The following is a 16,716-nucleotide window of genomic DNA, read 5'->3' on the forward strand; positions in this document are numbered from 1 at the left end:
TTCATCATTCACTAATTTTATTATCCAAATATAATATAGATTGCAATTAAATTGCATACGATCATAATGTAGTGTAATGAAATTACTCACAATCATATTACTTTTGTGATGTTGCTTCACGATGATATTACCCACAGTAATTTTTGTCTCACAATGATAATGTACACGAAAATTTTACCACACAACGATTTTGTCTACAACCTTTTTAGCACAATCATTTTATAGTGAACCACTACTGGGTTGGGCTTATATAATGTTCATTTATGAATATAATTAATATAAAATATTTTTCTGCAAAAGAACAATAATTAATTTACCTATATTACATATCTAAAATATGAACAAAACCTATTTATCATTATATCATTTTAAATTGAATTAAAATATGTAATTGTATATATCAATAAATTCAAAATCATTTTTCAGTCAAATGTCTCAAATGGTCGTTCGGCGAATAGTCCGTTTGACAAATTGTTTTTTGGCAAAAAAAGAGTCGCCCAAAAATCCGATAACGGGTTTTTACATATTCCTAGCGTCGTGTGAACCTGCTTCTACATGCATTTCCATAAGAGGCAAAATAAAGCAAAAAATGAACGTGCTTCGGCTATAACGGATGATTAAGTCAATGTAAGATTACTCTATGCACAGAAAAACAGTCCTTTTCCTCTTACTTTTTTAGGATCAACGAGGGGCCATCCTTTCTATCTTATTATCATTATTAGAATATTTACGTTGTGCCAACTCAAAATAGAGATAGAAGGACTTTTTGTCAAAGAAAAAAAAAAAATGAGGGATGGTTTTGTTTTGTTCAACAAAATATCTTCAATTTCTTTCAATAAGCTATTTTGATTGGCCCTACAGAGGCCCCTCTTATTATACTTATAGATTGCAATAATTTACGGACATAATGAAATTTAAAACAAAACATGAGTCCCTGATTTAATAAGGTTTATCACCATACAAGCAATATTGAAAATATATCAAAATAAGAAAAAAATCCTAATTTATTTTTTTACTTCTATTTACGGTAATTTTTGATACAGTAAATTTCTACTTTCTTCGCGAGTCGATGCTAGGATTTAATAATGAAGTGAGTATTGGAAACACTGATGTTTAATAAAGCACTTTATTTGGAAATCTATATTGAAAGAACTCATCCTCTTTATACCTTTTGAGGTAAGTAGTCGATATTAAAGAGTGAGAATCTCCTTTGACTATTGTTTATTTTAACTGAAAACTTGAAACACAAATAATAATACGAAAGTCTTGACTTTATTACAATATATAACTTTAATTGTTCTGGTTCATCAAACATGTATATATGTGATGTCCCTCCTCTTTCATCTTCAACAGCAAATAAGTTGATTTCATATAAACTTCGATATTGTCCTTCTTCTTTGAATAGGTGAATATGGAATGGATTTACTTTCCAAAATATCCATTGTCAACAATTGAACTTCAATCCCTGTTATATTTAGCATAACTGACTCGTGTGTTGAATTCTTTCCTTTCCATTTTAACACAATCAAAATTATTTTTTATGGAACTATTAGTTTTTAATGTCCAATCGTCTTAAAATTTATTAGGAATATTTTCTAAACAAGGAAGCCATAGTTTTTAACTATCATCAAATATATGGCAAACATCACTCTGCCTTCCCAAAATTCATAATTGTGGACTTGCGGTCTTCTGATACTTTATAAATGCATTGTTAAAGGAATATCTTTCATAACCAACATCCTCATATAATTGAATATAGTTCTGGTATCGATTTCTCTTCTCTAATGATTTAGAAATGGAACACCTTGAAGTCGGAATGAGAAGGTAGACTCCCATAAATTAAAAAGCCATGTTCATTCATGAATTTTTCAAGAAAAACTTGATATCTTCACGTCGCAAATAAATATATCTATTGTAAGGGTTGTTAGATGCTTTACCAAAAGTGTGTTATTTGAGGCCCTAATTTGGAATTGCATCCCACTTCAAAAAAATTAACCAATTATTTCTTATTATTCCTCATTCTCACAACAACGTGTGGCGTCATGGTGGAAAGGTAGAATATCGACATAAGAGGCTGAAGAAATTTTGTCAGACAACCTTAATATTATAAGTAATACCTAATAAAATATCATTTACTAACATTATAAAAATTGCGTCTAAAAGTAATAATTGCCACTGCTTAGAATATATTTGTAAAGAATATTGAAATAACAAAAATAATATTGATCTCAGTGACTGAAGCTATACCGTATCACCTCGATTTATTCTTATGACAACTCCGTTTAATAAATATCTGAAGCAATGAATATGATAAATTATATTTGAAAGGTAACAACGGGGACAACTAAAATCACATTAATCATTTAAAGGCTTTAAATTATTTTTAATGTTCCTTATTATATCATCTTATCCCACAAATTTGAACGTAAATATCTTAGTGGGTCAAATATTTCTATAAACAATTTGGCCTTTAATATTTATAGAGGAAATAAATATAAGGGGAATTTCTCAATCTTTTGATTTTTATTCAAACAACATTTTTAGTTAACACAGAACACTTATAAAATTAAAAATACCTTATAATTGAAACAATCATAAAATTATTATTCTTCTAACTCTAAAATTTTGACCATTTGCACATCTCTAAATATTCTACTCTACAATATAGGTCTTAGTAAAGGGCTCAAGGTAAAGAGTAGACGCTCAATGCAAGGAAGGTAGGGTTTAGTAGTTCTCAATTATAATTGCCTTAAAATTAGAAGCTGCTCAATCATCCTCCAGCTAGGTACGCCACCAGTGTGTGTAGGGGGGCGCGGGGGAGTAATGTAATCGGGCTTGCTAGAATTTTCAATTTAATGTTTCATAACGACTGCTGGGAAGGAAAAACAGATTTTGACAAAACATGCAAACACTCATATATTATGACGTCAATATTAAAAGCATGGTGGAAGTCAAACATCAGCTGCACACGCGTTATGGTATAACGTTGTATTTCTATTAATCTTGCTGTGTTTTAGATTGAATTGTTTATTTTTTGCTTGACTGCTCTTTCCCGAGAGTCTTTTAGCTTTTAGTTGGTCATTAAAAGGAAGAAATAAAAGAATGTACACTCCATTTATAGATGAAGTAATACTGAAATGAATATTGAACGATATTTTTAGTGTGTGCTTATTTTGACTGGAGTGCGAAATAAATTTCTCATATTATTAAAGTAAATGCTGTAAGTTGAAACTTATGGGTCATCCCTTACCATTTTTAATAAATTTTTTTTTAATTGATAAAAATCTTAACCATGAAAAAATTATAATTTGAATGACATGGAATATTTAATATATATTTAACATAACTTCAAATTGAAATACATTTGTTATTTATAAAGATGTATTCATGTAAGGAAAACAAACAAACTAGATATAGCGATTAGAAAAGGAAAAGCAGTTGATGTGGGTCCTCTTTCTTCTTTTTTGTGGATTACACTGTCCGACTGCAAAAATGGTACAAACACATTATATGCTTTCTTTAATAGAATTTGATCCCCTGATTCCATATATGGCCTTATTTTTTCTCTCATAGTCTCGTGGCCTTCAGAAAAAGGTCATAATTTTTTTTGTCTATTTTTAAGGTTCAAATACATTATGCAAATATATTTTAAAGCCAAATGTAATAAAAATTCTAAAATCATTATTAAGATGTCTGCATCATACTTTTAACTCGAGTTATCTTTGTTTAAAGGTGAAAATAGGTGCTTTTTGTTCAGAGGCTCATAGCTTCAAGACGAATAAATTCAAAAAGCTTAAAAATATTGAACTCGATAGCTGAAAGTATGAACTTTAATTTAAAAAAAAGAGCCAAATTAATAAATTTTGATAGCAGTAATTCATTTTCTCCCACAAAATTATATAACAGGTAGCTGATATTAACAAACACCTTAATTCCATATGTATCGCTCCTGCCTTCTCCTTGCACTTTTACACAAATTCCATCTTTAGTTATGTTCAATATACTCTTTAAGAGAAAAATGAACTAATTCACAATAGAATCAGATATTTATTTAAAAAAAAAAAAAATCTGAAGTATTTTTGAAACACTTTTTACACTACCGTTAAACAAAAAAAAACACCCGCTTTCCATATTCATATCAGAGTTCCTTTAGTTATTTGGTATTCCTTAAGTATTGGAAGATAATTTTAGAATATTTTTCCTTTTCTTCATTAGAGATTTTTTTTTGTCAATATGACAGGAGAGATTTGTTGAAATAAGAAGAGAAGCTTTCTTCACAAACAGTAAGAGTATATATTTTTACAGAATAGTGTCTGAATAGTCTTTCATAATCAATTTTGCTATTAATGGTTAATTTCCTGGTTTATAAAAAAATGATTTTATAGAATATTAAGAATATAGCAACAATGGAATTGTTTGGTGATAAAAAAATAATATTTCTTTATACATTTAAGTGTTTTTAAATATGAAAAAGAAAACTATTTTGGGATTAGTATCCCTTTTGATTTTTAAAATTTCTGATTCTCTAAAAAGTTCAAATATTAATGAAAATAATAAGAGTTCCAATCGGCCAATATATTTTAATCCACATGGAAATCTTCAAAGACAGTCTTTTAGTGTGTATGAAAACATAAATCAACACAATGTAGTTGAAGAAATACAACTTCGACAATTACAACGGCAAAATTCACAACATGATAATTATTATGATCACTTTGATAAAAATTATGGAGTTCTAATAGGTAGAATGTCCCCTAGAGCACATGGAATTCATGGATTAGTAAGTTAATAGAAAAAAAAATCAGTTTTATAATTATATTATTTTTATGATAATGATTAACAATAAAAATATCAGATTATCGTTTAAATTAAAGGCCTTTGTTTGAATGATACATTTTTAGAACTTAACCTGTAAGTGAATTACTGTGGTTTATTTTGTCATATAAGCTCTAAATTAAATTATTTAATTACGGTTAGCATGTAAAATTAAAAATACTTAAGTACTTTAACTCATTAAAAAATTGAATTAGAAATTAATTGTTCTGTGTAGTCAATTCCTACATGAAAGAAGTATCTAACTAAAAGCATTTTCATAAAAGTAATTTTTTTCTATGTTATAATTTTCTAATTATAGTTACATAATAAATGCAGTTTCTGAATAGTAAAGAAATTTAAGTAAATCTTTCAGATTTTCCCCCAGTTATATAGTGCACAATTCACATTGGATCTTTTATAATATTACTATGTATTTATTAAGAACTTTGGGATGATGTTTGAGATTATAAACTTTCATTTGTTTTTTTAACCGCAGGGCATTTGTAAGACTTTTTGTTTTCATTCTAAATTGCTCATAGTTAGTTTGATTTCGACTCACCAAAATTGGACACAACATACCTACATAGTGGTATTTTGAGTATCTTTACAGATTATACAAATCATTATTTTTTACAGAATTTGTAGGTATTAAAATGTGAACTGTAAAGTGTTGAAACTGTAGCCTTAGCCGGAGAAAGTTTCCGTTACCCTGATATTTAATTTGAAGAATGTTAGAGAGGAGGATAGCTTCTATAGCAGTAATTCATTTTCACCTGCTAAAATCATATAACAGACAGCTGAGGGTAACAACATTCTTAATTCATTATTAACATGAAAATCGTGTGTATTTTGGTATGTTAAAAAAAATAAACCGAAAATCAACATGGTAACCCTGAAAATTGAAAGAATGTTTCGGAGGAGACAAGTATAGCTGTCATGACCAAGTATCCTATATATAAGGTCGTGGTATTTCAGTCAACACTGCTAACCAGGCAGATAACGTCACGAACGGGATAAAAATCAAAATAAACTCAGTGATACTTCATACTTTACTTGACTGAGAATTAATAAATTACTTTCCAATATAATTATAAAACATCCCTTGCATCTTAATAATAATGGACTTGAATCTACATGGAGAGAAGGTAACCAAGTTTATGAAAGATATTTCGTTAGAGTTTTACTATAAATAATTCATTATTTAGGTGGAATCTCCTGAGTCCAACCCTATGAAAAAAATTGTCATAAAATATGTTGCAAATGTCCTGATGGTGTCATATACCACAATTTTCCAAAGAACATGGTTCGACAGAGGATTGGGAAGAATCTTTGCAAGAGGAAGGATACATTTAAAGCAGAAAATGCACAAGTGTTTAGTATGCACTTTAATGATTGAAGCTACAATAGGGACCTGGAACATGAGCTTCTTAATTTGACTCCCAGAAAGAGGCTAAAAACAGATGCACTACCAAGTCTGCTACTTCTTACTTCCACTGTTCCTAAGCCTGAGGATCAATTTGATACAAAGCTCCCGAAGAATTTGCAAGAATCAGCATCCTCTGAAACTCCCAGAATGTCGATAATCAAGTTGAAGACCAAGTAGATTTTGTTTCACCTCGTTCCAGGAGGGAAAGGAGGTGGCAGAACAAACAAATGGTAACCAATTTTTTGATAAAGGAACCGGACCAAAAGAATAAGGATATTGGGATACAGACTGAACATTCCCTTTTTCTGGAAAATACTGATAATCTCAAAGCAGAATTAAAGAATACGAAAGCAGATTTATGGAAAAAAAAAGTAAAGCTAAACATTGTCACAAAGAAACTCGAGCGACTTGAAGCGAAAGAAAATAAAATTTTTCATAGGATATTGGATAAAATACAGGGTAAATGTTCATTTACTATTACCTATTAAACACTTAAATAATACCCTCAACTGAAAGTAAAGTGATTCTAGAATATGAATACAAATGGTGTAAACAAAACTGTAGACATAATAAGACTCTCTGATCATTACTAAAAGACTTGGACGTATCTCACTTCTACATAAGTTTCTAAGAAATTCATTTTTAGTTGAAGGCATTATGATAACTAACGGTAATTGAGTATTTACTTTTATTATTTTGCTGATTTAAGGTCATATCATAGTTATATATTTTTAGAGATGTGCAGATATAGCAAGCTTTTGGATAATGATTGTGATATGTATCCGACAATATAAATACTATCCCTTGCTGGTGTTGAAATCTTCTAGAGAAAACTATATAGCAGGGGAGATTTCCACATAATGTTCTCAATTGGCATATCATATTGATCTACTTTCAGGGAGAATATTTTAGAAATTATTCTTTCTTTGGCTTTGTATGAATTGACTTGAACAAGTTGAATTGTGTCAAATAAGGAGACTATTTACGTTTCAGTAGTATCCTTTGAATATTTGTTTAATAAACAATTTTTCAGTGAAGTAAAATTAAGTATATTCACTAATTTATTTTTGTTGATATTGGCATCACAGATAGATAAGACGAGAAGAATTCACTTATTTGCACTAGCTAGAACAATTTTTTAAATTTTAGAGGCAGATATCTTAAATCGATTTATGTACCATGCTAACTATTTCTTCAACAGGACATTTCTGTTGTTGTGAACCATAAAAACCATTTTATAAGTTTGATTTTCCTTTCCGTAGAATTTTCCATTTGTGTATTAAAAATAATTAAGATATATATAAAATACAATACTCTTCCTAGCTGGTGTTGAATATCCTCTAGCTAAAGTTATATAGCGCCGAAATTTCTACGCCATATAACTTTTGGAGGTTTCAGCAACAAGCAATTCGAGGGCAATGATTTCGAACAGGGTTTCTCATAAAGGTTTTGTGCCGAAAGAGCGGTCTCTTCCATAAAAATTGCATTCTATTTATTATCATAACATCATTTTAATTTATAAGTACAAATATTTTTGTAGGAGATCTTCCCAAGCGTACATATATATATATGCCCATAAACGGACCAAGTGCCACTTTTGATGAAAAAATGATTTTGAATATAAATATAGGACTAATAAAAAAACTTTAAAAAAATTCAATCGATTTCTACACTAGGGAAGTAATTACTAAAGTTCAAATAAATGCTTTGCTTCAAACAAGTTGGAAAGAAGGAACACAAATTCAAGCATAATTTATATACTTTATTTCTTTTAATTTCTTTTGGATTATATACAATATACATATATTATCAACCATCTGAGATAAACTATAATAGCTTAATAAACTCCGAATTCAATAACTTCTCTTGCCTCATGCAGGTCCACCAATCTCTGTCGCTTGTTATCTGGGGCCGCCATTTGCACTCTTTTCCATCTGAAGAATGAGCATTCCCTTTGCAGACCATTATTGAGCTATCCCAACTTTCCAATTAACCTCAATAATTTCCATCATTTTTTTTTTTGTGGACCAAGATATTTTTTAACTCTATAACTAATTTATCCTCGTTTTGCTTCTTGGTTTAAAGCTTTAGTATAGTGAAGATGCTACAAAAATAAAATGTATTGAATTACATGATATTAGAGTTAAACAATTATAATAATTACATCATTTCAAGTTTGTACCAATTTTTTTTTAACTATTCCGTCAATTACATTAATAAATCCTAAACTAGGCATTATCCAGAAAAATTAGAGAATTGAGTATTATAAGATAAAATGTTTTAAAGGAATACTGAAAAGTGTCAGCAATAAGATGTAAATTCCATTGAAAATAATTATTTTAATAAATTTCAGGGTGCATAATATCCCAGTTCACTAACGGAGGGTTAAATGAGTTTAATTTTTAAACTTTCAGATATTAGATAAAACTTTTTAAGAAACTCTTTTTAGAGCTATGAGCTTTCGAATAAAAAGTACCTATTTTAAACTTTAAGCAAAGATAACTCGAGTTCAACATAAATGAATTATTAATATGGTTTTAAAATTTTGCAGGATTAGACTTATATTCAAGTCTTATATATCTATCTTCAACACCAATGGTTTAAAAAAAGTTTTGAATCTTAAAAATATCAAAAGTTGTATGGTTTTTTTCTGAAGTCCCCGAGGATTATTGCGAAAAATTATGGGCGCAATTAAAATTAGGGAACTAAATTATGCTAAGTTTAGCATATTTCGATTTGGAGCAATACCTCAAATTGGCTCTTCCATTACTGCTTATGTAAATGTGACTCATTCTAGTATTTTTTAATGTTAATTATTTGATCTTGGCTCGATGTTGTTGGGCTATCTTGCGGGCTTTTTATCAATGATCTCACGCCTTATTTAGAGTAATGGTGTGATCTATAAAATTTTCGAGTTATTTTTATATCTACAGACGGATAATATTATGTTCATGTGTGGTCATGATAAACGTCTTTTTTTTATAACTTTTTAATATGACATAAGTTTTTTCATACCATTTATTATCTTTTAAACGATGTATAATACTTGTGTATAATTACAAGTTTACGATCTATCACTAATAACAGATTTATCGAATGCCTAATTTATTCATCTTTAAGACCTTAAAACTCAGAGTTGCACTGCAATACGAATCAAATATTTCATTTTTAAAACAGAGTAGGTACTTCAATTTTGATTTATCTCACTTATTGGAATTTAAAACTATTGCTTTTGTACATTTACTGGAAGAATGGACGAGGTATGAGAAATATGTAGAGTAATACATAGATTATTTTTTATTTTATTTAACACTATTATAATTAAATAATTTTAATAATTAGTGCTTATTTGATAATTAAAAAATGATTATTTTTAGGTATATGCAGTAGATGAGACGCATTTGTTCATAAGAAATTTTCGATACGATGGTACTGGACCAGATGCATATTTTTGGGTTGGTGATGATAATTTACCGTCTCCTAAAGGCCATATAATTCCTTATCCTCCTTTGGAAGATAAATTTGATGATCCAGAAGTGCTATTTCCAGGAAATAATTTTGAAGGGCGTTTTGAAACAAAGAGAAATAGAAATCTAGAAACGTTAAGAAAAAAAACCCAGGTAAGTGACTTATCATTTTGAATGTACTGATGAGTTAGATTCAATGGAAACTATGCAAACGTTAAATTAGATCAATTGCATTTTTAAATCAGAAATGTATCCATGTTTTCGTATATACTCTAGCAGAATACCCGTTGGATGAAGGAATCGGTGAAAGTTATTGAATCCCAACAAATGAATACTTTAAGAAGGGCTATTATACTCTGCAAACAAGGTTAATAGAAATAAAAGATTATACCAAAACGCTTTTCCCACTGATGTTTGCTCCTACCACGTTTTTTAATAGTGACGTGTTTGCGTGTTTTGTCAAAATCTGTCTTTCTTACCAAGCAGTTGTTACGATACATCAGATTAGAAATTGTGCAAAGTCCGATTACATTATGGTCTAACCTGCTTTTTTTATTAACTTTGCTGAAAAGTAGCCTTAAAAACTGGACAAATTTTGAAATTGCTTTGTCCTTTCGTATAACTGGATGAGATAGTATCAATTATTTAGATTCATTGCCAATTCTCAATTTTTACGCGCGTGGCTTTACAAGCATATCCTTACTTATCATACATTCCCATGGCTTCCACGTATATTTCTTGGGGGATATGATTTTTACCAAAACGTCGTTATAGATAGATCAATTTCCGTTGGTGTATTTATGTATATGTAGTGTCAAGGAGCGCTCCGTTCCCTTTATCTTGATTTTCAATTAATTTCTGCGTGTATAGTTTCTTTCATTGCGTTTTTGTTTACAAATAATTGATTATATGTTTAGTAAATGTGATTTTATCAAAAAGTGTGGATCATCAGTGAACTCCTGAATTGATTTTTGACTGATCTATCTTATTTCCTGTCAAAGTTTTCTTTGCTAAACATTATAAATTCTTCACACAAGCTTCATCCAATCTATTGGATTGTGGGTTATGTGGAGAAGAACATTGCTATTGAACTCCGCAAAAGGATAGAAATTCTTGAAATTCCCTGGATGAGAAGTTTGTTCCACCATCTGATTCTAAAACTTCGGGTATACCATAATCAATGAAGAATCTCTCCATTATTTTCTTTATCACTCTTGATGTACATCCACTATGCTCAAAATAATGAAAAGCAGGATATCCAGAAAGTCTATCTACATAAACCAAGGAATTCATTCCACTTACAAAAAATGTGTCCACAGCTACTACTTGAAATGGGCTCATCATTTTCGATCCTTTAATTTGAGTCTCCATTAGTAAACTAGGTAATAACTTCTGGCATTCCTCACACTTTCTCACCATATCTTTTTCAGACAAAAAAAAATCTCTCTGGCACGCTGCTCAGTCTTCACTATGCCTTTATGAGATACATGCAGATTTTCCAATATTTCTTTCCGAGGTGCTCTTGGTATAACAATTATTTTATTATTGACGAGGCCAAACTTTCATAAACCGATGGACTATCTCTCAAATTCCAGCAGAGTTTCAATTATTCTGGGAGATTTTTGATATTATTTCCAAAACCGTTTTTAATAAAACTTATCAATTTTAGATAATTAACATCTTCTTGTGCTTGGTTTTTCAATTTTCTCAATCTTCTATCCTTGGTCATATTTGTTTGAATTTTTTTTACCACATATTAATATTCTTCTCGTTACTTTACTCATATGCACATCCTCCAATAAGTCGTCCTTCCTCATTTTCCGAAATGGATTTCTTGACAAATAATTAGCTGCTAACATTTTTCTTCCTGGTTTCCAAGCAACAGTGAAGTTATGCATTTGCATTCTTTCTCTGATTTCTTTTTGTCTTGGATTCTCTATTTTTATTTAGTTCTTTGGCTTTTATCCATCGACCTCGCTTAATTTGACTTGGATAATTTTCAGGAAAAATTCTTAATTCTTACCCAACACCCACGACATTAGAAATTTAACATTTTCTTTGACAATTATAATCTCTTCTTTAATCTCCTCATATCCAAAACATTTTTTTTAAATGACGGATCCTTGTCGATTAAAAGTAGCTCTAATCAAACAAGACTCTGACGGTCTATTCAAATTTTTAGATGGTATTCCGATTTCTTTTAAAAATCTCATCCGCAATAGATACCTCACTACAAGAGTCTGGAATTACAAAACTATAAGGACATAAGTATGCTCCATCTAGAGATTTTAATCGAACTTGTATTGCAGGTGAGAGACTAAATGTGGTCACGTTTGTTACCATGACTGTTTCTTGCAATTCCATTTTTACTTGCCTTTGAATCTTTAAAATGAACAATTCTTTTACAATTTCTACATCCCTGTTTCCAAGCAGGACATTTATTTATAATATGGAGTGTTGAGCAGAATATGCAATCCATTATTTTTCTTTCAGGAGGATTTTTTCTAAAACAATTTTTTAGATCCCTGAATTTATCACTTGTTATTTTGTTGACTTTTACATAATTTAACTTTTCATCATCCCTCTTTGACATTTCTATCAATAACTTTTTGAAGGGTATTAAAAAATACCCAAAATTAATTTAACTTTGATATTTTCTTATTTAAAAGTCCTTATTACCGCATCATTCATATAATTCGGCACGATTTGCAGTTCGAGTTACCTCTACATAAAAGTCTTCAAATGATTGAAATAGCTATTAACTCCAGCTAATTGTCTGTAGTCTTCAAAAAGGAGTTTCCATTCAATAAACTCAGTCAAATCCATACTTGCTTTTAATAGTTCCAGTTCCTTATATGAAATTTTGCCGTATACTTTACACGCTCCATCCTTTGAAGGCAGATTTTGAGATCCTCATTGCCAGGTAGTTCCCTCCATTTTTTTCGTAAGTTCCTTCATAATTTCGTCATTCATGTGATCTCTCTCTTCCATGAACATCGAGATATCCTCTTGTTGCTCCTTTGTTTCAGACTTGAACTCCAGTAATTCTAATATGCCCCCTAAGACATGCAATATTCCCTGTGCTCTTTGATGAGAAACTTCTACTAATTGAATTATGTTTGAACGATTCAGTTCATTAATGCTCCGGATGGCATGACCTTTGCATGCCTGAACTTTTGATATTATAGAGTGAAACCTCTCACCTTTAAGTTCTTCCATTATATTTCTTAAGATTGGTTCTGGTTTAATAACTGCGCCATATGATATATGAGGATAAATGAGATATACGAGGATATGGACTTTAAATATATATTTTATTCTACACGAGGAGAATGCAGGATGCCTCTCATATTAATATATTATTATACATAAATATACAGGGAACATCTACCTTCACGGTCCTTAAACCTATTAGATAAGTAAATATATAGCAGAGACTGAAGTTTCATTCAGATTTGTTGAAGAGAGTCTAATAATTCAATGTATATATGGAAAACCTTTCATTTATTTCTATTAAGCTGGGTATGAATGATGAAGTATACTAAAAGAAATTTGGTTTGTGAAAGTCCGAGTGATTATCAATTTTCAAAAAATCAGGTACTTAATTGGTTAATGTATCGGAGTCTTCCGAAAATGGTCTGCTTTCTAAGCTCTTCAACTTGTCATACTGTGCAAAGACTGGAGAGCTGAGCTGTACACAGTTAGAGACCTTATTCAAAATTCTCCTGTATCCAGGTTTTTGCTGAGAAAGATGAATTTAGTTGAGATTATAAAAAATATTTATCCCTAGCCTCCTTTCCTCCCGAGTGCAAAAATAAGTATTTGGCGCTCGCTGCTCCCCTACTCCAAAGAAACAAATGTCTTTACATTAGACTTTTGATCCTTTCTATTAAATTGGGGCCAAAGAACTGGGTGTATCTTTCTTGCAAGAGACCCTGGGCTGTATTGAGAAGGAAATCTTCTGCTATGAAAAGAAACTTCATTGCTCCATATCTAAATTTATGATGGAAGAATTGCATGAGGTCTCATTAGAGTTGGAAAAATAGATGAAAATTAATTAGGTTCGTCCGGGGTTTGGGCAGTTCAATACTAGTCCAGCTCTCTCAAATCCAACAAATCTTTATAGAACATCAAGCGGGCATGTAAGACAAAAATTAGTGGTCTTAAAAGGTAATAATTCATTTGGTATCTTGTTGGGATATCCAGTGCAAAAGTGGAAAGTTGAAAATTCATTTAGAGGGCTAATCAGGTAAGCAGTTCCTTCACCAAATAAATTTATTGGCGCTCCAAAAGATCATGGAAGACCGAATAGAGAAGGCTACAAAAAAGGTCATTATTTAATTCAGAATGTATTAAGTTTTTTAGAGTTTCTCTCAGATGAATGGTATATATCATATAATAAGAAATTAAAAACAATAACTATATAAACTATGTTAGGACTCCTTTCCTGCCATTTCTTGTTTCTAATCATTGACTACCTCCGTTTCTATTATTCAAAAACATCCCATGGTCCTGTCAAGCATATCTTGGGTTCTGCTTTCATGCCATACTTATGATTGGATTCCGGTATAAACTCAGAGGTTATGAGTGGAACAGCATCTGGATTTGAATACTTTTGAGGAGACACTTTTGTTATTCTTATTAAGATCAAGGATGGACATGTTCTTCGCCAAGAAAGATTAAAACGCATTAATTTTTGAATCTCTTCCCCTCTACCTCAATCTTAAAATATTTTTTCAAAAGGGTTAACTATAAATGATTGTAGTAAAAAGGTTGCGGACAAAAAAGTTGGGGTAATATCGTTGCGTGGTAATATCGTTGTGTATATTATCATTGTGATACAAAAACGTCGTGGGTAATATCATCGTGAAGTAATATGATTGTGAGCAATATGATTGTGTGTAATTTCATTGCATGACAATATTATCGTGTACAATTTATATTTTTGCCTCTTTTGTCATTGGAAAACGAGTAGAAGATAACTTTAGACTCCTAAAGATAATGTGCCTCTCTTATTTGGATAGTTTTGTCTGCATTGCCAATGCATATTCTATTCTGCTAATAAGTATAACTATTTCTGTATAAAAATGTCTCACTTCATTTTGTTTATGTAAATTGTCACTCATAATTTGTTAAATATATTTGTTATATTTTATATAAATAACTTCAATGTCGTATCATTTGTCATTATTAATTTGTTCGATTTTTTATGTATAACTTCTATTAAAATACCCAATTGATATTTTTTAAAATAATTAATCGTTATTTCAGTTGTTTTTTATTTTACCCATACTTTTTTAACTTAATATCTCAAATTTACGTTATAATATTTTAACTTATCAATTTACTAGTAATCTACTGCTACGTCACCAAGTACATAATTAAATCAATTTATATATAACATCATATATTACAGAAACATTGAACAAAAAAAATAAATACCTATTCATATTTGAAACCAAAAAATATTTATTTCCACAAAAAATTTATATCAATAAATATTAAATAAACACACAAACCAACAAAATTTTGTTTAAAAAATATATAATAAATATACCTAAAAACTTAAATTGTGGGCAATACCTCTCAAAAAGTATAATAATCGAAACCATGCACTATTCTTTCGATCCTGAGAGCAGTGTTTTTATATATTTTTTTTTTGCAGGAATTTAAGCAAGTGGTCTATATTTGTAGATAAAAAATACTGTAATTATAAAATAAATTTAGAAAATTTATACAGATACTTATAGTCAGACCCGTCGCAATACCTCAGTCATCGATAGGGGGGGGGGATTGTTCACCAACACAACCTGCGGGCCAGTGTATATTATAGCTATAGTTGATAATATTGTAGAGAAAAACGCGTGCGAGGAGACAGGGGGGAGAAAGACACATGGTATCATTGTTTAAAATAATAATGTGATTATCACTGATAATCGCATCAGTATTTATCAGTTGCCTGCTTTATTATGATTTTTGAGGGTGTAACGAAAGTATTTATTAGCAAAATGTTTAATAAAGATATAATACATATAATTGACTTAGAAGATTTTTATCCGTTACAGTAGATTTGGAAACGTCACACTCCATGAAATAGTAATTTATTGTGAACCATATTCTCAGAAAAATAACTAATAAAACGACAAAATAAGAGTATTTCGAAATATATTTGAAGTTCCAAATTTAAAATAGAAGGCTGAAATTAAATATAATCTACATACTAAAAAATAAAACATCATACATTTAAGTTAAATATACAAAATTAAACAATTAGAATCATATAACTAATAATAACAATAAATTATAAATACAGAATATTGAAATAATAGATTGATCCAAATAATATCTTCTTGTTCTAACATCGGAATTCAGTTCAATATGTCATAACTTGAGGTTGCAAAATACACAAGCCAGACGTGGAGTTTAATCAAAAAGATCATCACCTTTTTTCCTTATGTGCAAGTTGCATATACAATTGTGCACAGGATAGATATATTTCTACCGATGAGATTTTAATAATTATTAATAATAAAGTAAATCATAAAATAATGTTAGATTTCAATCCATATCTTCTTCCAATCTTAGTAAGAACAGCTTTTAGAATCCCACTTTCATTTATTTCATATTTATCTAAAAAAAGAAAAGTTAATCCATACAGTCAAATTTAACTGATAAGACAATTCAGGCAACCATTCTTGACTTATTGTAGTTTTCTAACATGACATCGTAAAGATTTAGAGCAAAAGTTAATTATGTAGTAATGTCCGGCGATATTACTCCTTATTATGAGCATCAAAAAAGATTTTTTTCTCCGCTATTTATGCTTATATAACAACATATATACACAATTAGTAATTATAATGCTACACCCAATGCAACTACCCCGTTGTTGTGACCATTTAAGAGTTGTTTTTCCCTTTTATGAGTTTTCTGAACACAATTTCTTGGAGCCTATCAACCATAGCTAAGCCTTAAGTGATGAAAAAGTAATATTTATTGACTATGTAA

General features: G+C 29.9%; 1 protein-coding gene and 1 long non-coding RNA gene across 8 annotated transcripts in view; one reads left to right on the forward strand and one right to left on the reverse strand.

Annotated features, from left to right (window-relative positions):
• Positions 1-16,716, forward strand: part of LOC121126680 (protein Skeletor, isoforms B/C) — a 75,289-nt gene that overhangs the window by 10,400 nt on the left and 48,173 nt on the right. For 2 of the 7 annotated variants that reach the window (XM_040721978.2, XM_071891991.1), the window contains exons 1-2: positions 4,244-4,780; positions 9,619-9,861. In XM_040721978.2, the coding sequence (XP_040577912.2) occupies positions 4,466-4,780; positions 9,619-9,861 (558 nt within the window). In that variant the 5' untranslated portion in view covers positions 4,244-4,465. Of the gene's footprint in view, positions 1-4,215; positions 4,781-5,311; positions 6,701-9,618; positions 9,862-16,716 lie in introns of those variants that run through there. The other 5 variants (XM_071891993.1, XM_071891992.1, XM_040721977.2 and 2 more) reach the window with 5 other exon arrangements.
• LOC121126682 (uncharacterized) overlaps positions 15,857-16,716 on the reverse strand; it is a 35,572-nt gene continuing 34,712 nt past the window's right edge. The window contains exon 3 of the long non-coding RNA XR_005867082.2: positions 15,857-16,678. This is a non-coding gene — a long non-coding RNA (uncharacterized lncRNA). The remainder of the gene's footprint in view (positions 16,679-16,716) is intronic.

Source organism: Lepeophtheirus salmonis, chromosome 12, assembly GCF_016086655.4.
Source record: "Lepeophtheirus salmonis chromosome 12, UVic_Lsal_1.4, whole genome shotgun sequence".
Classification (NCBI taxonomy): domain Eukaryota; kingdom Metazoa; phylum Arthropoda; class Copepoda; order Siphonostomatoida; family Caligidae; genus Lepeophtheirus; species Lepeophtheirus salmonis.